This window comes from Zonotrichia albicollis, chromosome Z, assembly GCF_047830755.1.
Source record: "Zonotrichia albicollis isolate bZonAlb1 chromosome Z, bZonAlb1.hap1, whole genome shotgun sequence".
Taxonomy (NCBI): domain Eukaryota; kingdom Metazoa; phylum Chordata; class Aves; order Passeriformes; family Passerellidae; genus Zonotrichia; species Zonotrichia albicollis.
The window spans coordinates 52,667,174-52,692,497 of NC_133860.1; the positions used below are offsets into that span (position 1 = coordinate 52,667,174).

Genomic DNA, 25,324 nt, shown 5'->3' on the forward strand with positions numbered 1-25,324 from the left:
TTAGTCAGAAACTACTATTATTCTTGAGATTAAAGAAAAGACTCCTGGCCCTCTGAACACTCCACTGAAGTACTGCCAAAGGGAACTTCATATGGAATGGGCCTTGCTGCCTTAATGTAGAAACTGTTTGAGTTGTCCACAAAGTTTTTCGCATTAGATGCAACAACATGATTTTGTTTGCTTGTCTTCAGTCTGCCACTTCATAAATACAGAATTTAATCCAGTCCTTAACTTACTTTGATTTGCCTAGATATCAGGAAAAATTTCCAGTTTAGCCAGCAGCAGGCTGAAATTTATTGTTATATCTTTATACTGTTTGTTTTACAATGACTAATGCTATTGACTAATAGCAAAACAGCCTTCCAAAAGTAAAAAAACCCTAAATGCTCTTTATCTTACATTTGTGATCCAGCAAAACATCAGACATTTAAAACTTGAATTCATATTATTTCATACTATGAGAGTTCAGATGAATTACCTAGGCTCCCATTAAACACTGATTTTTCACAAAAGCTGATATAAACACAAAATTCAACATCTAGTAGGAAATACACAATTTTTACTGCAAATGCATATTGATTAGTTTACAGCACACAAAAATATATAAATAAACAACATTAGCAAGGCCCAAAAGTATTTTGTGTTTGTTTCCTAAATTAAACCATCTGGGTATGTTTGCTAAATTGCGTCTGAGGGGTCATCACATTCACAAATCTTTGATGGTAGTGGGGTAGTAGAAAAAGAGTTGAGCCCTAAAAATCTTTATTAATTCTGGTTAAACCTTCTGTACATGAATAGCTGTAGGCTACCGTTTAGCTGTTTTTAATGTAAAAATTAACCATCAATTATTTATGTAATTTTACCACACATAGGCTCAACACTGAAAACATTTTAACTTCAACATTTTAGTATCTTTAACTGATGCTACAGACCAACAACACTGTGAAAAAAGCATCCCTATATAAACTCATAAATCTTACCTCTGAGATGCTACACTGTCTGTCTCAGTTTTTGCAGGAATAAAACAACTCATCTTAATACCTTGCTATATACCAAGCTAATACCTTGCTTAACAGATAGCAAGGAGTGTCCCCCAAAAATACAAAATCCAAAGATAATCCAAATCTGAGACACCAAGGAAAAGGCACTTAAGAGTAATACTTACCCATCTGAATTAATTTAAACAGACATGTACTAGTAACACTGAAATTATGAATTCTCTGAGGAAGATGGGAAGCAGATAAGCAAATGAGAAAATATAGCAAGCACATGGTGCCATTTTCCTCCTTTTCTTTGATGTATTATTTGATAGTTATTATGCTGCTGACAACTATAAATGGCAGAAAAATAGCATAAGGGGGGTAGCCATATGAATGGAAGCCCCATTGTTTTTCTTTTGCCTCTCTACTTATTTAGATCTGCGCAATCACATACATCATTCAATAAATCACAGAGCATTACGCTTCCTCACACAAAAGGTTTCATCAAAACTCACCAAATAAAGTTTTCAAAATTTTATTTTGCTATAAGTCAAAAGCTTTTTTCCTTGTCTCAGACAGTTTTACCCTACAATGACCAGACGGCTCCTGACACAAATATGTCAGTATTTGGAAGCAGTATGCTGCTTCCAAAATAGCTTTAAATTTAAAATTCTTATTAGTCATTGCCCCATTGAACTTAAAGCCTGGCTGACTTCAGCCAAAGCTGAAAAATAAATTTTCTCTCCCCTTGTCAATATGATAATGGAACAAAAAATAAATAATGATCAATAAAGTATGATTTTTTTTACATCAATTTAAAAAATGCTTACAGCGGCTCCTACCTCCATGAGAAATGACCTTTTTGTATGGTTCAATGACTTTCATATCAATTCTCTGTTCTTGTTCTCCAATAACCACTGTTCTCCATAACCTGTTGTCCTCTCGCTCCTCTTCAGCAGAGTACTCAGGGATTGATTCAGACTCCTCCTGGGAAGCATCTTTAGCAGCAGTCTGCTCTTCTGAAAAGGGGAACTGTATGTATTACCTCCTCCTGTTAAAGCTCTAAATATTTTTGCTGTTACATACATTTGAGAGGGATGACTGAAATTAACTGCATTTTTACTGTACTGGTATAAATAAGAGCAGAATGACACATATTTGAAGTATACTGCTCTTTTTAAAACATTATTCTGTCTCTGCAGTCATAAGAACAGAATTCAAATTGCAAGTCAGTACGGGAGTTAACAGTAAACAAAGACAGAGTGAGATACATAATGACATACACAAGAGTACATAAAAAGCTGCAGGCATTCTATGTGAAAATACTAAGATGTATGAGAATTAAGAATAAACTCAAAGGAGCAATTTTAATTGACAAGAACTAAAGAACACAATGTTTCATAGGTGCCCTCAAACCTTTCTATGTGTTGGGTTATCTACAATGTGCCTCTCTGATTAAGGCTTCTTCTTCAACTACTGCTAATACAAATTGAATCATCTGATCCTCAAAACACAGTAGTTCATCATAAGAATTAAAAAAGTTATCTATGAAATCAGGAATATGATAGTATACTATATGTATACCACATATACTACATAGAAGGTACAGGCACATATACATACATGTACTAACTATTATTTTGTAAAACTGAATTCTCCAATAAATCCTACCAATCATTTGACCAGATCTGTAACAAACACCAAGTTTCTCTAACCTGAAAAAAAACCCTAAAAAAGATCGGTTGAGCACAAATTTACTGTTACAATAGGAGTAACAAAGTCTGAATTTTTACTGCTGCCTGTCTTGTATTTTCTATCCATAATGCAAAACATTATTACAGAATTATACTGTATATAATATATACTATATTACAGAAGATGCCCCTCTCTGAGGTAGATTCTCTCGTGTGCAATGAAATCTGATTGTAATAACAATTCTCTACTTTAACTAGTTCCTGCATGATGGAATCCTGAAAGAAAGGAGGAATATTTCAACCTCTTTTCTCACTGTCTAAGCAGCCAATGAGTTAAAAACACACTCAAATAAAATTGTATTAATGGTTGAAACAGGGATGGAAAATCAAGAAATAAATACACGTGCAAATATAGTGTGACCATGTAAGCCTTTTGTTCCCTAAGAACTCCAAATGAGTTTGAGGAGATCTAATGTTGGAAAAAAGGACAGTCTGAAAAAAAGTGGGGTTTTTCAAGTATAGTATTTCAAATTGCTTTAACAGCTGTTGCTCAGCAGATTATATGCTGAGGAACTGAAGAATCTATTAATGCATTCCCAGGGCACAATGCTCATGATGTTTAACAATAGCATTCAGCTTTGAAATACCACGTATTCTGTGACACTGGGAATAAGCTTACTAAATGCACAACCCCACTACCTCCAAACCCAGGTATCTTAATGCAATTTTGTTGTCAGTTTTGCAAAGCCACTGTTGGTAGCAACATGAAAATTACACGCACACAGTCAAGTTATGCAAACTTTGGCAGCCCATTCCTGTATCCTGTATCCTTATACAGGATCTCCACAGGACACTATTATGCAGCTCAGGTACTTTTAGAATAGACAGATGGGATTATAAACACAGCCTACAAAGCCTGTCTGGTCAGCTGATTCCTTGTGAAATACAAAGAACATGACTGAGGCAGAGAAGTGTAGCTGGCAGAATTATGAATTATTTTTTAATTGAAATGGTACTAGACTGCCTGTCCCTGATGAAATAGCTCTCCTTTACTGCCTGGAGTGTTGATTTTGCAGAGGAAGATGCACCAGTGTGAAATTCACAAAGGAAATAAATATCTAATAAATAAAATAATAACCATTCTTACTTTATAAATATGAGGATTGGAGAGAAGGCCTTCACTGATACTCATGTACGGTTTTCAGAAATGAAATTTTTATGTAATCTAAATCAATAATGATAAAAAGCGCATTTCAGAAACTCGCATGGCTTGTGAAGGGAATGTTGAAATGTATGGTATTAGTGACTAAAAAGCCACAACCTGTGAAATTGATGATCAACTAATCTCTGAACAAGTCAGGTGCTAGTTCAAGGCAAGTATTTTAGTATTTCTGCTCTCATATTCCATGCATATTGCAGTTGTGATAATTGTTCTTCACCATTCATTTGAAAAAATGGGTCTCGGTATTAACTTATAATACAAAGACATTTTTTCAGTGATGAGGTGGACTCCTGAGCCATGGTAACAGTCTTGCTCTTCTCAGTTGTCTTTTGCAGTTCAAAGGGACCTTCAGCAGTCTGATCATGACAAAAGTCACTGTTCTTTCTGGTCTCAACAGATATGCTTTTCTCAGTGTTTACTCTTCTGGGTTTGGCAGCAGTTATAAACATTGAACTGTGGGAGATTACTGGTAACATCAAGATGAGTGCATACCAGCTAATAGTAGAGTACAGGAGTACAAAGATAACAAAGGCTATTTACCATGCAAATAAGCCATTCTGCGCCGGTTCTTATGACTATAATCTTAGCTATCAGATTAACATTACACATAGCCAACTTCTTTTATTGCTTGCTTATTTTGATAATTTTTTTTGGTCTTTTCTATTATTTTCATGGCTCATCCTTTGAGTTTTTTTTTTTGTATTTTCTATTCTTTTCATGGCTCATCTCAGTCGAAGATTTTTTTACTATTAACTATCTAAAACTACACAATTGTATAAATGTCACCAAAACCAGAGGGACCCTGGGGTCTTCACTTAAGAGTTTGGGGTAATTGGTCTAACTTTAAGAACCACACAAATCATCACATTTAGAAAGCAGGAAAAAAAAAAAACACTGGAAGGAAATGCCATCAATACAACTGCTACCAAAATCACTGGAGTTAAATTTAATTACCTGAGGGTTAAAAGGAAACATCTGTTCTACTGCAGACTAGAGACTTTTTCTCTCACATGGTGGTCACAACAGTCAAAGCATGTGAGCCTGTGTGTATGTGTGTTAGCTTTAACCTTCACTGTAAAATCTTCTAACTATCAAGCAACTCATCACCACACTCTGCATCTACCCATAAGGAAATCATCCTCCTCATGAGAAGTAACATTAGAGATGCTAATGCATGAGAGAGTAGACAATAATGCCTCTTTGGCAATATCACTTAAAATAACGCAACCGTTCTTGTATGCTCCAGCAACCTCACTTGCATTAGGGAAAGTAAATGCATGGGAAAATTCAGTCTGAACTGATTCATTTTTAAAGTTTCTTTCTGCTCTTGGCTGTAAAATGTTCACACTTGTTTTCCCCTCAAATAGCTTGTGAACTGTTTGTATTTACATCAGCAATTAAAATTCTTACATGTTTATGTTTTATAAGGTACTAGCAGCAAGGAACAGGACACGAACATCCTTCTGAATAAACAGAAGGATATTACTTCACACAGGAGGAATAAAAGTTAAAAAAATAGGAGACAGTAAAAATACCTAAAAATAAAAATGCCCAGCATTGATGAACCCTACATTTACAATGTAGACCATTACCTTGTCCAGCGTATTCAAAAGAGTCAGCTTCATCAGGAGTGTCAAGGTCATCTACATTAATGTCAATTTCATCGGGTGTATCCAAATTATCATCAGACAATATAGACCCTTCACTCTGGTCCAATGAGAGATTGATGTTTGGAGCAGTGAGCTTTATTCTTCTGGGCTGGGAACCATTAAGATCAAGCGAATTGGGAGGTTCTGAATAGAAGGAAAAAAAAAAGAACAAAAAAGAGAAAAAGAACTGTAGCTACTTCACATACAATTAATCTCCCAGGTACTCGAAAACTACCTTTAAACACAGTGGGACAGATCAATTCTAGTAACACCATAACATTTAAGACCACCCAACACAAAACACAAATATTAGCATTAATGTTTAATGAAATGAAACAAAAATCTACAGGAACAGCAAATGTAGTTCAGAGCTCTTAAATTATGTTAAATCCTGAAACACTTTTTTGCAGTCATCAGACAAAATAAGGTTTTGAACATGTTCTGACCCACAATATTTAAGAGCTTGAAAGGTAAATATAAATCATTTGAGTTATGAATCAAGACATTGCTGAGTTCCGGGAAAATTTGTATGAGTTAAAAGCCATTGTAAATATTTATTTTCTTACGCATTCAGCGCTGATTTACAAATACTTCCATGTTTAGCTTTCATCATATACCTTACTCAGTATAGTATATATATACTGTATATAATACAGTAACAAATAAAAAAAAATCTCTGAGTCTCTTAATCAGTCTTAAATAGAAGTAGTATTCAACAAGACGAGAGCCAGATATACCTTTGCTCCTTGCCTCTGCCTTGTATGGCACATTTCAAGTTGTTCTGCTTAGTTCACTTAGACAGAGGTCAATTATAAAATAAATAATACAGACTATTGAAACTTTACAAGGACTAAACAAGTGGTAACAATGCCCAAGAGAAAATGTCACACTGCAATTATCATTTCTCAAGTGAAGAAGAAAATTGACTAAATAAAGCAAACTCAATGCTTTTTTCTTTTTAACATTGAACTGATTCTTTACCAGCCCAGAAATATCATTCTCACTGCATAATTAAATGCCACAGGAATAAGATACAATTAAGAAAATAAGCAAGAGCTTTTCTCACCAGGTCTCATCTCCGCAGAACTGGGGCTTTGTACACCCTCAGCTAAGGGGATGTCCATTCCCACATTCTCTTGTACCAATCTGAGAGGAAATACAAAGTAACATCTTAAAGACATGTACAGCTCATGATCTTATATAGAACTGAAATTTCCTCCAACACAGCCTGTTCAGAAGGCTGAATAAAAAACTGATGTTGCAAACAGCAATATTTCTCATTTTACACAAATGAAGATGGTCTTCAGTTATCAAGCTAATGCAAGACATCACTGCAAGGAGCTGCAGCTACTCTTCATAAAACAGTATATTCCTAACTGTATACATAGTTACTGTACAGTAAAAATGAGTAGGTTTTCCCTTTTTTGGTATTGTGTATCTTACAGCAATTCTGATCCAAACCAGTAATACTGATACAAGTAATCTGTCACACTGAAAAAGTTCAGAAAGTAAAAAAGGGAGAACCAAAACTACATAAAAGATTTTCAAAGACTAAATTGTTGCAAATATGCTCCCTAGACCCCATTTTTAGGAAGATACTAAGAAATTATGTTTAACATACACAATACCTACACACACACATACATACATACAAACATAAGACAAGGACAAGGCACTAAGTGGTGAAAATAGCAACAAAGATAGTTAAATGTTTAAAGAAAGTTGACTTGAACCGGTTTTATGTCTACTTGTTATTTAAATATTTTACTAAATACTTGCTGGAAGAACAGTTCAACCGCAAACAAGACACAACATTTTAACACCTTCAGCAGCTACCAAACTATCTGCAAATGTATGACTTCAAGAGAGTTTAATTTACTTTATCATAATACTTGTAGTGTTTTATTCTGCACTACTGTTCCGAAATCTGGGTTTTTTCCCCTCACAAAAGCTGAAGAACAGACTCTTCTCTGAACTTTGACCAACAGAACTGTGATGAGATCATAGCTAGTAGTTTTCCCTGCAATAGCATCAGCTAGCTATGTTTTGAATGATTCAAGTGACTCAGCTGAACAGATCTGAATAGGTTATTAAACTTGGAAAGTAAGACTCTCTGGTCCTACAAGAACTGGGTCAAAGCAGGAATTTAAACAGTCCAGTTGCCAAAAGCATTGCTGATGCTAGGTTCTCCATTTTATCTTCAATTACATAAAATGCTATTGCCTTTCAGAAGCGTTTTAGCACAGATTAGGTTTCCTGGGGGCTTTTTGGTTCGTTATTTTTAATTGTGTCAGGTTCTTATGTACTGTCAAAACCAGTCAACAGGCTTTTTGGAGAAGAGAAAGTCTGCCTTGAAAGCTAGTCTTATTTTTCCAAATCCTTTGTGCTTTACCCAAAGACATTAAAGATTCCTTGCCAGACACACACACACACACCTTAGGTTCAGCGAAAGTTCTTCATTTTCATATGCCACAGTCAATATTTCACTCATAAATTAATAGACAATACAGACATATTTAAAATGGTATTTAAATATCTGTGATATTGTGCCCCAACACACGGCTTCAGAACTGCTGTCACAGAGAGAATGAGGAGCATATGGATAAAGATTGTTTTCTACAGACACAGCTTCACATTTTTTGATGGATTTTGAGAGCATGTTCTGCTGAGCAGCTCAGCACCTTGCAGAGAAACTTCTGGGTGTGCAGAAGCTCTCAACAGATCTCAGCAGGAACCCTAGCAATGGAAGTCAGACTCCAGAAACTTTAAAATAGGCAACTGCCTCCTCTTCCTTTTGCACAGACTACTTCATATGCTTTCAAAATTCTGGCTTATAAAACTCCTTGCCTTGCCATAAGGGTGCAGCTTGGAACATGGATGATGTGGACAAAAATATTAAAGAAAGATATATTTTTTAATCCCCTTTTAATGAATGCTTCTATTGAAGAAATAAATTAAGTTACTTTAGAAAGCCCATTCTATTCAGGTATGATTTACTGGATTGATAAAAAAAGGATCTTGGAACAGAGGTCAAAGTCAATTAAGGTTTTTTGTGTCATAAATGACTTCTTTTATGTTGTACACAGACCAGTCATTTAAGGATCAGCTGCACTGGGAATCAAGTTACTGATTATTTGCTCTGATATTCAGGTCTATGATCTTGTTCAGAAGCAGCTGAATCCCCCTCGTTTCTCAAAGGCAGATCAGAGACAGATACCAAATTCATTTGAAAGGAGGAGAGGCGGGAGGCTGAAATACTTTCCTTTCTCTTTTTGCTTCAGACATTCTTACAGCTCAATAAATTAATAAGCTTTAAATAATTCTTAATGCCCTCTCAAATCAGTATTTCTCAAAATTCAAGTTATCCTTCCTGACTTTTCTAGGTACAGCATCATTCTGCTATTTTGGAAAGAGCAGCTTTGAATATTCACAGCAATATGTCATAATCCCTATGGGCTGTGTTGCCTCACCCTTGTGTCATCTGTGATCTATCACCAGTTTCCCAAGTTGCTCTGCAGCTATTATTATCAAGAAGTTAATTTCTTTAGTCTAAAACAAGATATGCTTCTAATGCACTACTTTGAATAAATACCTACAACACGCAAAAGTGATCAACATTAATCCAGTTGTGACTGTCACCACAATTTATTCAGCAGCTGGACTTCAAAATGTGTAAATTTTCTCATTTTCTTTACTCATCATTGCAGATGTTTTATCTGAAGTGGAGCGCACAACTGCCAGGCACTTTTCCTAGACAAGTAAATCATGTTTCCTCCATGTTTCCCTTTATGTAGAGAAATAAATTTATTCTTAAACTTTCACAAGATTCAAAAGTTTTTTTATAAAGTTTCAAAACATGATGAATCAAAGAAATAACATGGATGAAATCACCTTTGTGCATATTAATACATGCTTGGTTTGGATACTAAATGTGAAGGAGGGGAGATGAAGTGCAGTGGAAAGGTTATTCAGAGGTTAGGCATTTAGGCTTTTTTCATCTTCTCAAATTCCACACATTATGCAGGTATTACCCCGGTTTTGAATTAAGTAAGACTCCTGCTGATAGACCACTTTCTCACAAATCTTGCAGAAAAATTGAGCTGCATTGAAGAATAATGCAGGAAGTGAAATTTTAGGTACAAAAACAAGTAGGGGAACTTAAACTCCTGGAGTTACTTTTGCAGCACACAGGCAGCACAAAGTTCTTCTCCTTTGAACCCATCCCATCCCCACCCTGTGACACCACCCTTATGCAATTACTGAGCCCAGGAAAATAGAAAGGAGATCTTGAGGGACGGGAAATGAGAATATTTTCCTTGGAAGGTATGAAAAAGCCCTTGGCATTGATCCAGTAATGCCTGTCTACTGAGTCTCAGCACAGCTCTGTCTGAAAGTGCTTTAGCATTAAGTGTTTTGACAGAGTATGCAGTATCTTGTGTAAACCCATCTCTGGCCTGCTTGATGGGTCTCACATAATTTTGATCACCCCTCCTGGAAGATGTCTAACTTTCTGTAGACAAAACAAGAATTTCTTCATACTAAGAAGCAATGAAAAGCCTCAGAAGAACCTAAAGCAATCATTCAAACACTCCACCAACTGCAATTTACATCAAGAATATGTTTACACAAAATGTTTTCTTATTGCTCCATTCCTCTTCAGTTTACAGTTATGGAAATGCATATAAATTTAGAGCCAAAATATATTACCAAATACAGGATTTTATGAGGGGTGTTTTGCTATCACCCATCTCTGTAGCTACCTTTCATGGTTTAAGCTGAGCTGGCAGCTAAGCATCTCAAAGACACTCATCCACTTTTCGCCATCCCAGTGGGATTGAGTGGAGAATATAAAGTTAGACCTGGGGGTTCAGTGAAGAACAACACAATTGCTCAACACTCACCGAGCCATGCCAAACTCCATTCCCGAGCCAGGATTGGTCCTGGTTCCCCCTTTGCTGGGAACTCCCCAACTGTACACAAGGCAGGATGTTCTGCGATGGCTCGGGTCAGCTGTTCCAGCTATGCTTCCTCACGGCTTCCTGTGCACCTGCTTGCTTGCAGGGCATGAGACACCAAAACTGCCCTTGACTTAGGGTAAGCATTACTTAGCAGCCTCTAAAACATCAGTGTGTTATCAACATTATTCTCATACTGAATCCAAAACACAGCACCGTACCAGCTGAGAAAAAATGAACTCTATGCCAGTCAAAACTAGGACACTACTCCAACATTCATCTCACCTGATATAAAAGAACAGCAAAACCCATTCTGTTAGCACAACTAAACTCTTCACATATTATTTAATTTTTAAAAAAGACTGTTTTGCTGTTTCACATTTATATCCAAACAGCATATCTTTTGCCTTCTTTTACAGACTCCACACTCATGGCTTGTAATTTCTGCGCCATTTCTGTTCAGAAAAGATATTACAGGTTTAGAGACCATCACTACAACAGCATTTTTAAAAAGAACAGCAAATGTCTATTTCCTGCTTTTACTACTTGGAGTGCTCAGAGAAGAAAGTCAGTCTGTTCACCATCTTCCTGTTGTAGATGTAACTCCATAAACTGTTATAACTGAGATGTGTTTTGTCCAAGACCCTTAACACTGCTGGACTAACAACAAATCCGAATATAATCTACATGTGTTTGAGTTTTGATGCTTGTCATCCCTGGCTACACAGGCAGCAATGTTCTGCAAAGTCAGAGAAATGTTGGACATACTTCAATAGCAATTGTGTCTACAGCCAATAGGAGATGCTTTAAGAGACACAGTGTTAATATATGAATTTCAGAAATAACAACTGACAAAATCCTGGGCTTTAGTGTGAAGAAACCTTGATGAAAATACACAAGAAGAAATAGAGAAAGAAAGCAAGAACATTAGTCCCCAAAAATCCAAATGGATTGTGCACTAAGAGATAAAGAAACCCATGAGCATATGTACCCTCTAAACTCAAAATTACTTCCTCTAACTAGTCCCCTGCTACAAAACTTCCAGACAATAAATAAGAATTTATGCAGACACCTATTCAGAGATAAAAGAAACTGCAGTGTGATTTTTTTAGGTTCAGCAGAACTAATGATCCCTAAACTGTAGAAGTGTATGCAACAAATCAAAGTGACAAACACTGTGCAAGATTTAGTCAGTATCAATCAGAGATTATGCTTCAGCTCTACCCATATACCAAGAAAATGAGTGTATTAGAAGGAATCCACTCCAGGATATCTGAGACTATAAAAAAGTAATTACTTTTACTCACAGCTGCGTAAAATAATTACACTGTATACAGGTGACTTGTAAAAATGGATTAATTTTATAACCTCCCAAGACCTGAATTTAGCAACCATATGTTAGAAATTAGCAGTGTTTCTATTGCTATTTATTTTGTAGGTCTTAATCACAAATTAGTTTAGGAAAAATCTATAGGTTGAGCGCTATAATTTATGCATAGTATGAGACTTTTATTCCCACATCTGTATGAAAAGGAAAAGAAAATAAAAAAGCTGTGGTGGTTTGTTTGAGCCAAAAGGTTTATTAATCAAACATCTGTGCAAATGCTAACTCATCATTGTCATACTGCTTGCTGCCTAGTAGATTACATGCTCATAATCATATTTTACAGAAATATATGTCTTTTATGAAAACCACAGAATAAGCCATAGCTAAATATTAGCAAAAATCATAAGTTCCTTGGTTTTTATATTTCAGTTTTCAAGTGCTAACATTTTGCTCCATTTTCAGCATGGGAGTTGAATGAAAAGGCCAGGCATAACAGTAAGAGGCAAGATTCTTTCTACAGAAAAATCCTTATACAGCCACAAGACTTGAAAACATGTTAAAATTCTCACTTAGAGCCACTGAGTACATTTTTAACCATTCTTTATTAAAACATTTCCTAGTCTCCAATCAAATTCATTGTTTAATGTCTGTTTATATACCCATCTTTTCCCTTGTTCCTCTTTTTTAACTTACACTGTAAGCCTCATTTTATTCCAGGAAGCCTGTCATAGTGGTAGGCTCTCCTGGCTCCTCATATCAGATTAAGGCTACTAAAAAAAAAAGTTGCAATTCTTAAGCATATGCTGCTGCTTTCACTGCTGCTAGGCAGGCACACACTGTCTGTCCTGACCCTTTGCCAGCTCCCCCCCTGCGTCCCAGCACAGGAGAAACAGGAAAAGCCATGGAGGAATGCAGAGAGCCATGAAGGGACAAATCCAAGTAACAGGGATAATGGATTTCACTAGGCTATTTCATCAACCTTATGCACATGCCCATGGATCAGGCAGGCCTACGGAACAGATCCAGGGCTCCAGCCTTCTTCAATTATATGTGACATCCAGACACATGAAATAAAAATGACTCTTGATATAAAAGGAGGGAAATTGGAAGTTCCAAACCTAAATGTCTTGCCGAAATGGGGACTTAGAAATGCAAGCCAGACAGATGCTGCCAGCAGCAGATCCCAGTCTCCAAAACCACATAACAATTTCATGGCATAAACAAGGACAGAAGACAATTCTGTAGGTGGTGCTTTTGGAATGCATGCAAATAACAGCACTGTCTCCAACTATGCCTCTTACAGAGAAATGCAGAACCTGCTGGGTTCCTAATATTACCATTTTAATAATATTTTCTTAAGGCCATATTCTGTGTACAAAAGCAGAGAGTAATAAATTCTAAGGCAGAAGTAACATATCACTTAACACCTATTTCTTTGATTAGCATTGCACTTGTATACCACCACGTAGTTTTGCCCTAAGAGCAGGGGCTGTTCTCTGTTAGGTGCCTAGATCAGTGCTCCTTAATCTTTACTGTAACAATGGAAAATCACCAGAATTAACAACACAAAGCTGGGGAGTTTATGTGAAGTTAATGGGTGCTCCTCCATCAATATTGAAAGATCACAAGGTCCAGCAATATGCTGTGTACGTTCAAAGCAGTATTAGCATTTAGAAAGCATGTTTTTGATCTCTTAAGAGATGTTGTTAGTATTCCACAGATAATATTTCACATATCTAGATGATTTGTTAATCAACAACCACTCTTGAACAAACATTACAAATGCAACATGGTAATGCCAGCAGAGAAAACAGAAATTAAATCAACCTGATTCAAAAGATCCATAAGTACAACCTGAAAATACAGTTTCTTTTTAAATGGTATTTTTAAAATTTATTAAGATGCTAGGGACATGATTCCCACCTTCCACTCTCATTAAGCAATTAATTATTCCCTGAGAAAACTCAGGTTTAGTTCCTAACTTTTAAACCAGTTTCTCTTCCTGAATGTGTGGCTCACAGTGACCATTTTCCTGCCATACTGTCCTGTCAGGGGACCTATCAGCAGAATACCTGCAGCTCCAAATGATTTAACTGGCATATCAGAAGCACTTGAAAGAGCAGGCTGCACCTTCTACCCAGTGCAGCCATCTGCACTTTCAGGAAGTATGCTAATGATTTGAGAGCAGCTAACAGGGGAGAGGTTGCAGGATCAGAAGCCAAAAAATCTTCAGAAAGTTTTAAATTTTATACCCCACTGGATTTGTCTATTCTCCACTGGAATTGTGGAAAATCCCCTCCAACTATAACAATCTACACTATATCACGCACATTTGTTTCCAAATGAAAACATGCTAAAATGCCTCTCACTGCTCTTAACCATTATTCAAAACCATTAGTTCTGAAACTGAGCTAGTACCTGAACTTCAGTGGCTATTTCTCTTTACCACTTGGTTTTTCTGTAATATTGGCAATTTCTTGCATTGCTTAATGGACTTGTTTCTCTGCACATCCGGATGATGACATGTACAGTGCTGATGACACTTATTACCATCCTAAACTAGGCTAGAACAAAATGCTTTAACAAAGCATCTTACAACAGCTGAAGTATCTCTTGACCATGTGGCAAAATGCGATGATGACTTTTAGAGCTGCTAATTACAAGAACTCACTTAACATCAAGATGCACAGATTATTTTTTTTCATCCATCCATTAAAGCATTAGCATTTTTCTAATGATCTTCTGATTTCAAGATCAGCTTTGGACAATATGTTGATAGACAGGAAAAGATACCTGGAAACTTTTTTTTTTTATATTGTATGACTTCTATCTTTTTTTCCCCTCATACTGCTTTTCTCTGGTCCTATTTATCGTCTCATTCCCTATCCTGAAAATATTTCTATTTCCTCAATACCTTAAATATTGTGAAATTCTTTGTCTTCTTTTCTCACATCTGTATCACTGTACTGCCAAATGTCTATCATCTTTTCCACATAACTGATTTCACAACTTAGACTGTTCAATGTTATTGTAATTTAGATTCCTAGGTGACCTACTACAAACTTAGGAATAACCAACATCTACATTTTCCCAGTCTTGGCTATGGGTGACCTAAAGAAAAGGCTCTGAAAAGGCATTAATGTCAAACTTACTGCCCCTCAATGCTGCAGTTGTTGGAGATACAATTAATAGTAGGGGAATTTAATTGACAATGCAGAATACGGAGTGGGAATTTTAGCCAGAAAATTTAAATGGAAATTTCCTATAGAGTGTAAACTGGTAACTGAAATGAATTCCTATCCATACTGCGAAATTATCAGCTTGGGAAAAATAAATAAGTCCCAAACACGAGCCAGGGAAGGCTCCTAATCAGGGCACACAAGCTCTACAGAAGCAGTTAAACTGGAAAACATGCAAGGTTGCTCTGCCAAGAGGTTTTAGGAGCAGGAAAGATTGTTAGACCCTGCAGCTGGCAGGCCTAAAAGGCAAATGCAAAGAGAGATGGGAGATGCAGAAAGCCACCAGCTATCTTCAGAAGCAGAACTCTGTCACTGAGTTGGAAGTGCCGCAAGAAACAGCAGGAAGATAAAAAGCAGCCCAAGTGTGGGAAAAAGGAGTAATGTCAGTCATAGCAAAAATGCTGTGAAAGAGTCAGAGTGACAGGAAATGCCAGACTAAGTAAGTAATATTCAGAAGGAGAGAAAATGGGGCTCCTCCATCCTCAACATGGCACTTACATATTGAAGCTAGGGAAATACATAGACAAGGTCAGCTATATGCTCTACCTTCAACAAGCAGGCAACGTCGTATTCTGCTGGGCTACTGCCCAGCAGACAGCTCTTTAGAGTCTGCTGCCAGTGTGTAGGACAGGTTTCACCTGATAGCTTAAAATAAAAAAAGTCCCATCTGCTGCTGTCATAGGTTTTTCACAGGAGCAAGGCTGTAGATAAGACCACAAACTACAAGATATACTAAGAACTAATAAAGAGTTAATTCTTAAAATCCTGTAACAGCGAAACCACTTTCTTCAATGTCCAAAGGAAAAACAAAGTAGATAAACTATGAAATCTGTCAAGCAACTGGAATGTCACTCCCACCTTCCCCTGCTTCAGTATTATTTGTTGTTGCAGTAGCACTGTCATTTTCTAGGTATTTTTAGGACATGATAGGAAGTGTCTCCAATACTGAAGACACTACAGTGATTGAAAAAAAAGCCTTACCAATTCTCACAGGTGCTTTCAAAATCATATTCTCATCTACTCGTTTTCTCTTATTAAGTTTGAAAGCTGCAACTTTTGCCCAAACAAAGACTGGAGCTTTAAGACAGAGGGGTTTTTTTCATCTGCCTTTTCCTACATATATATATACAGATTTACAAGCTGTAAATAAAACTGTTCTCCGATTATTGCTGAATTCTATACAGAGATGCCACAAAACTCCAACAGACGGCTTGTAGCAGGATCTAAGTTTTTAAGTAATGAATGTATGCAAAAAATTAGATTTGTCTCTAACTACATGAATTTTCTACTATCCAGATTTATGCAAAGCCAAATAAAAAAAACCAGACTAATCAAAGCCAGAAAAGAAAAGGCTATTTTAGATCTTTATACATCCCTACCCCACATGAGATATCAGTGAGGAGCATTGCTGAGAGTGAAAGAATGAACATGGCAGCCCTGGCAGAAAGCAATGTTTCACAGGGTAAGGATTGGTGTGCATTGTTCCCTGCTCTGACCTCCACAGTTATTTTAATGCCTCCTGATAGTGCTGCTAGTGCTGTGCGCATCCTCCCTTTCTCAAGACAGCTTTGCTTTCCAAGTAAATATACATAAATCCAGAAATTACATCTCTGCCTGCCCATGCCCATCCTTCCCTTCCCCAGCCCCCTTTGAAGAATTCTGCTGAAGAAGGAAACAAACCTGCACACATTTCCTTTCAATGTTGCTTTAAGTAGTCAATACTTTTACATTCTATATATTTCAATGCCTCCTGTATATCACTATCATCCCTATCATTCATGTGCTTACCATACTTGGAACTGAAGAATATTTTCATTCCTTCATCACGGACTGAAAAGCAAGTAACTGAATGAGCTGAATCAAGCTCCTATAATTAAATTTACAAAAAAATACTGCCTGCACAAACCAACTTTTGCAGTAATTGAATCTCTTACCACTGAGATTACTGCTGCATCCTTCATCAGTTAACCTTCAAAAATTACATATACTGTTCACTGCAACATTTTAAGAGGACATTGCAAAAAATTCAAAAATCATACGCTTCAGTTGATAGGGAAGAAAACGCCGAAACTATAATACCAAGTAGCCTACAATGAGAGCTCTCACAAACAGTGGAGCTACCAGTAATTAAGCACTTTTAAAAGCAAGATATATGCTGGCAATGCCCTTTCATCCTTTTTTTCCCATTGTATCCTCAGAGCTAGGCAAAAAAAGCAGAAAATAATCCAGCACATTAGGTGACTGTGCAGTGAAGTTTTGTTTCCTAATTATAAATGTCTGTGCTCAGACAAAAGAAATCCTTCTGAACTGATGTAAGCTCCTCTCATAAAGAGCTGCAACAAATTAAAATACAGCTGCCCTGTTTTCAGTAATGAGGTCCGGAGCGCTTTGCATCATGCTGACTAGCATTTACCCTTTTTCTGTCTGAAGTAACTGCAATAAAGAGCTGTTAATCAGAAAATCTTCTGCACATATGCCGCTCGGAGCCAAGAGACGCTTACCTTCTGAAGACTCGAAAAGGCCTCTCTACTGCAAAAATAGTAAAGATGCTTCACTGCTGCACTTCAGCATCCCTCGTTCCCTAGCAGTTTACTAGGAATACAGATCCTCCACCATTTTCTTGTCACGTGGGTAGTGGTACTGCTAAATAAGGGTGATCACCTGCCTTCACACAGCAGCTACTGGGCTTTGCTTACAGGCGCACTTCAATGAATGCAGAGCTGTGCTTCCGCCGTGAAAATTACAATTCTTTTTCACATTCCCTGTGGCGCTTCATCAGAACATCATCAAACTTTGATGCAGTGAGTCAGCCGGCGGCAGCAAAAAAGCTCCCTGCTGCTTCATTTCACTGCCTGAGGAAAGCTTATGCTGTGACTGCATGACAAAAGTTCCTTTGGATCCAACTTATCTCAGCCCTCATTTCTGTCTGCATTGATGGCTACAGAGTACGTGCACATTCAGACATGGTTTGCATAATTTTTCAGTTTGCAATTTAGCAATGGGAATGCAGGAGCAAATTTAAACAAAAAAACCCAAAACACCAACAACCAGTTCAGAAGGCACAGTAGATTCTGAAAACGCAAACTACGTGCAGCAGGAAACAATGCCCACAGCCTGTGGTCCTGATAGTACTTCTTAGGGAAATAAAGGATACTTCTTCCCAGGCAGTGCAGTCTCTCAGTCTCATTTCATAAAAATCTATTGTGAGTAGGGTCCCTAAAAAATCCAGGTTCTTTTCCAAATGCAAAACAAGTCCCCACAGCAAGGCAATAGACCCTAAGACAGCCTAACCTTCATCTGGTTTCCGTCTTCATATTGCACAGATCCTCCTGGATAACAATGACAACTGGAGAAGATTTCACGTCAGACTGCTTAGCCAGAAACATCCAAAACAAAGAAAAGCCTAACCTAATTTTCTCTTTTCAGTACAGCTCCATGCACAGCTACAGCATAGTGTATATTACAATTCAGTGGCTCCCACCTTGTTCTTCATGGTTTTAGTAATCCTACAGAGAAAGGGGTCATTATCTGCCACACATGTCCTGGTAAGTCAGTCCCAGATGGTATTTTAAAGGAAAACAGATAAACACAAAGCATTTCAAGAAATTTAAAAATCATCACCAATAAGAAAATACACTTCCAAAGAGGACAGTGCTGCAGATACGTCATCTTTGATGTTTCTGTCACCTAGGTGTACATAAAATTTCCAGTGATGGTGATGTTCCTTGCACTTTTTCAACTGGCCAAGATTTATTTCACTTAAAATCAAAAGTCCATAACCATTAATCATGGACCCTAAAGCCCATAACTCCCAGACTTCCTGCATCCAGGAAATAAAGTTATGAAGTATTTATGCACAATAGAAGTCATTGGTAGCAAGATTACAGTGGAGCTGTGAAATCAGTAATGTGGCAGAAAACAAGGTCTTAATTCTCCACGTGCTGAGTACCACAGAATACTTTTGAGATTTTAGGATGCTATTGAAGAAGCTTCCCTGTCTGATGATGCAGGAGCCATTCTGGCAGTCACACTCACAGCACCTGAGCTGAAACCCCACACTCACACGGTCAGACCAGTTTTCCTCACTGGTGCAACCCCACGCTTCCCATAGCACAGTCTCAACCCTTAAAATAACCTAATCATGGCGCAAAAACAAAAGAACAGCTTGAGCTGGGTGCCTCTGAGGAAGGACCCGAACACAGGAATCTCTGGGCTTTTATGCCCTCACAGTCTGTGCATGCAAAATTCTGGGGTCACCCAGCAGCGTCATCAGCCCCTGCTGTGTCTTTCAGTGTCCAGTCCCTTGCTGGCACAACATTTCCCCATGGTGCCCTTCGCTGTGCAAAGGCCAGAACCAGCTCATGGACAACACATCCTTAGCAGGTGCTCTGCTGGGACCACTTACCTAACCGAGGTTCACTGCCAAAGTCAGGTCTGTGTGAACAGGGTTAAGGTTTCAAAGCTTGTTAACACTTCAGGCTAAAGTCTCTTGTCATTGATCACACTGATTGGAATATATAATTAATTAGGTCAGAAAACAGTGGTGCTTGTAATAGTGAGAGATTTTTTCATCTAACCGCTAAACCATACTAACAAAGTCCAAGTCCTCTTGCTTTAAGAAAGTGGCTCTATCAGGCCAATCTCACAATCTAATTAAAATTCCAGTACAATTAGTAAATAATAATAAGTTGTGGGTTTTTTTCTCTTTAGAAGTTGTTTTTCAGTCAGTGAAGTGCTGTTCTTTTGCTCTTAACAGATTTTTATAAAGGTCTTGATACTTGCCATGTAAATATTAAACCCGTTTCTTACAAAAATGAGATCATCAGTACCTTCCTACACACAACCCTCTCAGTTGCTGCTCCTTTACTTACACGTTTGGTTTTGACCTTTAAAGCATGGTCTTTGTGTTAAGTCAAATGTTGCGCTTTGTGCTGCCAAGTGGGAGACTTAAGTTCAATTCCCATTTCAAGTCCATAATTTTGTAGTTCAGCAGGAGCTGGAAACATAACTGAACCAGCATGCCTGGTCCCTAGAGTGCCTGGAACTCCTTTCCAGTGGATCTGGCCAATTAATAAACAATCCTCATAGAAGTGAAAGATGGCAGCCCCACAGGTTTCCAAGAAAAAAAGGAAATAGGTATTCAAAGGGAAGTAAACGTTACCTTATTTTTTCCGACAGCAACAAGATTTTCAAGTCTTTAAGCTATATACAGCATCCCTGGCTGTGCCCAAAGAAGAATAACTGGCATCCCTGGCATCTCTAACTCACTGCCTTATTCTAGCTTTGGGATGACAGAAGAGACATTTTGAGAAAATATTTGGTAAAACCTTTAGTCACTGGAATCAATGTGAATTTCTTCCTGGGTACCAGTCTGTCAGTATTTAATTTCAGTATTTGCAAATAATAAATATTTGGCTAAGTCACAAAGACAGCAGAGTCATCCCAGAATTCTTATTAATCTTGTAACACATATTTTTCTTTAATTAAATTTTATTATCTTTATTCACTGGCAAGCACAGGGGAGTGTGATGAAAGCAGGCTTTTCTATTAATAAAACACTGGATTGCTTCCTCTACTGGGCAATTTTAATAGCCAGCAGTATAGCAGTGGTCAAAGAGGGATATTTCATAGAGAGGCAGTGGAAGAACTACCTTTTCCAAAACATCATTATACATGTGAGCAGAAAATAATTATTCCTGTGACTTTGAGAAAATGCTAAATGATAAATGAAGCTTTCTTTTGAAGTCTTATTCTAGCAGGTTAAATACATTGTGGTAGTTCTTCAAAGGAAGTTGTTTTCTGCTTAGTTTTCCCACCAGTTTTCTAAGGTCTTCCTCAAACTTTCCAAATATCTCTGTTCTTATTTCTACTGTTCTCACTGCTTCTTGTACCTCAACTCAATACATCATTTAATAGTATTTTATTCAGCTCTTTCTAACTCCTTCTAATAAGGAAAAGGATAATACTGCCCTACAACAAACCTAAAAGCAAGAATGATCTGGTATACACAGCCACTAAAATACTCTGAGGAATGTGCTGGGTAAAAGCTACATAGCCATCTGCAGTGTTCTCCCTCTGCCTCCTGACCAATTTATCACCACCAACCTTCATATAGCTCTGTAAGACAAGACACCTTCTATCAAGAACAAAATTACCTCCCATATTCCTAAATTTTACTGCTGGCACACCTCCAGTCAGCAGCAGCAAAGTATGTAATCCTGCCCACCTAACATGCTGTATAAAAAGCTATTTCCTTTCCAGAAAGACTGACCTTAGTAATGAGCTATCAAATCTTTTTTACTTTTTTTAGGAGTCCAAAGAAGCTCTAGGGTTTGTTACTTTCAGTGTTTGTGTATTTCTGAGACAAGCTGATGTCTTTTCTCCAGTGTTTTAATACTAGTAAACAGCCTTATTCTTCACTCCCTGCTGAAGCTTTTCCTTGCAGAAATAGAACAGGAGAGGATGGAAGAACTTCACCCCTAGCCATAGACTTCTTTAAACCACCTTTGAGAGCTGTTATGTGTCACATTGGGATGAAGGGCAGTGACTAGCAAACATCAAGATTTTAAGGCACTTCCTCATTCTAGTTTTTGTTAATGCTTTCTGTTGCAAAACCTTAATTCCCTCTGTGTTGGAATACCAGGCTCTTTCTTGCGCCAAGGTCAGGGCAAATAAATCTGAGGAGACGTTGTTTTTGAAGTCAGAGTCTGAAGTTTATTATCCTTATCTATCACAAACTCAGGAGATGTGAGCTGTCTCTAACAAGGCAAGAAAGTGAGCTAAAGTGGTGTCTATTCAAGGCTATTTAAGTCCCAATTATCCAATAAACAGTTCATATTATTTATGCTTCTAATCCAAATATGATCACCCGAAACCCACAACGCAGACATCTTTCACCCAGTCAGAGAAAACCACCCAGATTCATGAAGAAGAAGGAAGAAGAAAGTGGAAAAAGATAACTAACCCACACCCAAAATTCTCCATCTTGGCTCCCATATATCACCATATACTAAAATCCCAGATCCAAGTTTTGTCACCCAGTGAGATCACATAATACTATCCAAACTACACGCACACTGTTTCTGTGCTGTCACTTAATTTTTGAAGCCTTTTCCAAGGTCTCAGGTCAAACAAGGTTTTTACTTGGCACCCTTAAATTCAGAAACCTCGAAGTTTTCAGCCATCAGAGTTCCAAAATCTCTTCTCTGTAACAGTCAATTTTATTAGAAGAAGTGGCAGACATCTGCTGGATGTAAGTAGAAAACAATGCAAACTGCATCCTTCACGGACCCTTATTCCACTACAAAAGGAACCTACTTCAGCACAGTACAAGTAGGAACCTTTTATTTTTTTCCCTAAACAGGGGCATATGGATATAAAAGGGATTATAAGACAGTTACTAAGTGCCTTCATAAATTAATTCAGCTGTTCATAGGCTGGGTTTGAGTTCGAATACAAATGATAAATTTCTTAATTTTTCTAAGATGATAGAACCACAGAATGATTTGGGTTGGAAGGGACCTCAAAGATCACCTGGTTCCAGCCCACTTGACTGGGGAAGGGATACTTGCCACTACATCAGGTTGCTCAGTGCCCCATCCAGCCTGGCTCTGCACACTTCCAAGGATGGAGCATTCACAGCTATTGTGGGCAACCTGTTCCAGTGCCTCACCACCCTCACACTAAATAGAGTTTCTTTTCATCCTACTTTGATGTAAATCTTTGGCAGACTCAGAGCCTGATGACTAGCAACATCAGGTCTCTTCCAGAAATTGTACTGCAACAATCAGAAAAGTCTTAGTTTCTTCTCTCATGTGGTAACACCAGTATTCCTTCACTAACCTCCACAGACTGGCAGCTCTGCTGCATCACATTATTTTAAACTTCACTGGCCATGAAGTTTATTTCAGACTAAAAAGTCAAAAGCTGCATACTGAGTTATGTTTTAAGAAGGAACTTCTGGTTTTAAAACTGTCAATTAAATACATTAAGAAAGCAGTTCTAATTACACACGTCTACCATGTCAGTTGCTAGTTTTTCATCTGTTTATGTAAAGAGCTTTCATTAAACGGGCATATTATCTAGAAATAATGATTCCTGTATGTGTATCATCATGGTATTTTTTTGTGTGTTTGCTTTGGTTTCAAAGGAATCAAGGCCTCTGCGATCATGCTGTGGGCATGCACAGGGATGGCTATGTCTGTTCTAGGAAGCCTGAAGTCTTTACCTAACTGACCAAAGAAATAAGCTCACTACAAGTTTATTGAATATCAACTACCAAGCAGAGAGGAAACTGAGGGGAAAAACACCTTGCAAAAGCAATCTCTATTACATACAAAATCCTCACAGAAGAGGATTAATTACTTTTAATGAAATTAATGCTGGAAGAAACTTCCATTAAAGTTTACAACATACCAAGAAAAAATCAAACAGGAAAACTTAAACCCAAAGCAAAGTATATTTTACTGGTTCCATGCTCCCACAATCAATTGTCAATGTGGAAGCTCAATAAGTTAGTTACTTTGCTTTTCTGGGCATCAGTATTAGTAGTGTGAAGGACAGACTTAGCCACTGCTATTGACTTAAAAGGCATTTAGTGTTAAACAACTTCTAAGTAAGATAAGAGAAAAGACTAAACTAGAAGCTATAGTGATGACATATATTCTATACCAAGAATTATTTTATCTTTTTCTTGCAGGATGCACCACATTCCATCATGCATTTAAATTTTTATTGAAAACACAAGAACATTAACATGTTCCAGTTTTGGATTTTAATGTGGGAATTACCCTAAGCAAATACACTAAGTTCTAAGAATAATGAATGTACTGCATGCAAAATTCCAATGTGAACTATTGTTGAGTAGTACTTCAGGATTTGCCAAAGCTCCTAAAAAACAGCAGAGCTCTTCTCAAAATGGATATAGCAATTTATAGCAATAAGATGTTTACCCACCCCTATAAATCTATAGCATAGAAATGTTTTTTCTAGTACCAGTCTAAGTTGAAAAATCAGATTTTCTTCCTGAGGTATCTAAGAGTCTTACTGCATCAAAGTTATCTCAAGTTGAAAATGTGCTGGTTTACTTACACATCATTCTAAATTAGGTATCTAGAGTTTTTCTTTCCCTCTCTACATCATGGGAATGTAAGTATGACAAGACAAATCCCTAGGATGCTGCCTGCATGTAATTAATCAGTATGACTTAGACTGGGCCAGCATCTGCCTGGTTTTAATTTAAAATGCTTTATGGGAGACAGAGGAAATAACAGATGATTTCTTCATGTCAGATTTGCAAGCCTGCAACTAGCCAGCACCTCTAAACAGCTCTTCCTGTTTTCTGTCCCAGTCATTACTGGCTGTGAGCAGAACTGGTTGGCATTTCATGAATCTGAGATTTTTTACTAGAAATGTATGGTTTGTCAAGAAAGCATATTTCCTAATGGAAATTAGTAGTTTTTAATTAACTCCCAGTGAAACCCTGCAGGGGTAACACCAGAAAATGGCTTCCAGGGCTAACAAACAAAGCACCTCCAGGTCAAAGGACATCTCCCTTTCCTAGATTTGCAGATCCTCAGCCATGCTTCCACACAAAAACATGGACACAAAATAGCTGCTTGGAAATTTTGCTTGTTTGGCTTCTCCCAGATTTCTCTTTTATAGGAAATTTCAAAATTTACACTTTTCCTTCTGGAATGGAATTTAGAAGCTTAGACGAGTGGGTGCAACCGAAATGTTGTGCCAACCCACCATACTTTGGCTAGTTTCAATGTCAGGCACTTGATATTTGGTTTACTTTAGGCTCTAGAGGTCTGATGAGTACTCATCTTCTGTTAACACTTCTGAAAATTTCTCTGTCCCTTGATGGCAGCCTGCTGTTTGCAAAGGAAGAGAGGTCAACAACAGAAGCACCCTCTCCCATACACTGCAGTAAATGGAGTCAGGAGGGCCACCCCTCACCCCATCTGATGGCACAGCAGAGTCACTTGGCAGGAGGAATACTGCCAGCACAGAGACTGCATGTCCACCCAAAAGCAGGTCCACACATACTCACTCAATCTGCTTCAATCACCAGTTCAATTCCAACAGTCATAAATGCTCCTCTGCTCTGACTAGAGCTTGAAAATAATCACAAAGATCACAAATTTCTTTCATGCTTTTCCTTACTCTACAAGTAGCACATTTTTCTGACTCTGGGCCTTGACTTCCTCCTTTCTTCCTTCTCAACAGTTTTGCATTGGGCAGAGATAGTAGTTCA

At 37.6% G+C, this 25,324-nt stretch overlaps 1 protein-coding gene across 8 annotated transcripts in view; it reads right to left on the bottom strand.

The window, feature by feature from the left end:
* PRUNE2 (prune homolog 2 with BCH domain) overlaps positions 1-25,324 on the bottom strand; it is a 129,436-nt gene that overhangs the window by 19,307 nt on the left and 84,805 nt on the right. For 7 of the 8 annotated variants that reach the window (XR_012577998.1, XM_074532242.1, XM_074532246.1 and 4 more), the window contains exons 10-12: positions 6,612-6,691; positions 5,489-5,689; positions 1,823-1,999 (exon numbers count right to left, since the gene is read on the bottom strand). Coding sequence is in view for 7 of the 8 variants with exons in the window: in XM_074532242.1 (XP_074388343.1) it covers positions 1,823-1,999; positions 5,489-5,689; positions 6,612-6,691 (458 nt within the window). In the remaining variant the exon portion in view is untranslated. Of the gene's footprint in view, positions 1-1,822; positions 2,000-5,488; positions 5,690-6,611; positions 6,692-17,567; positions 17,830-25,324 lie in introns of those variants that run through there. The other variant, XM_074532247.1, reaches the window with a different exon arrangement.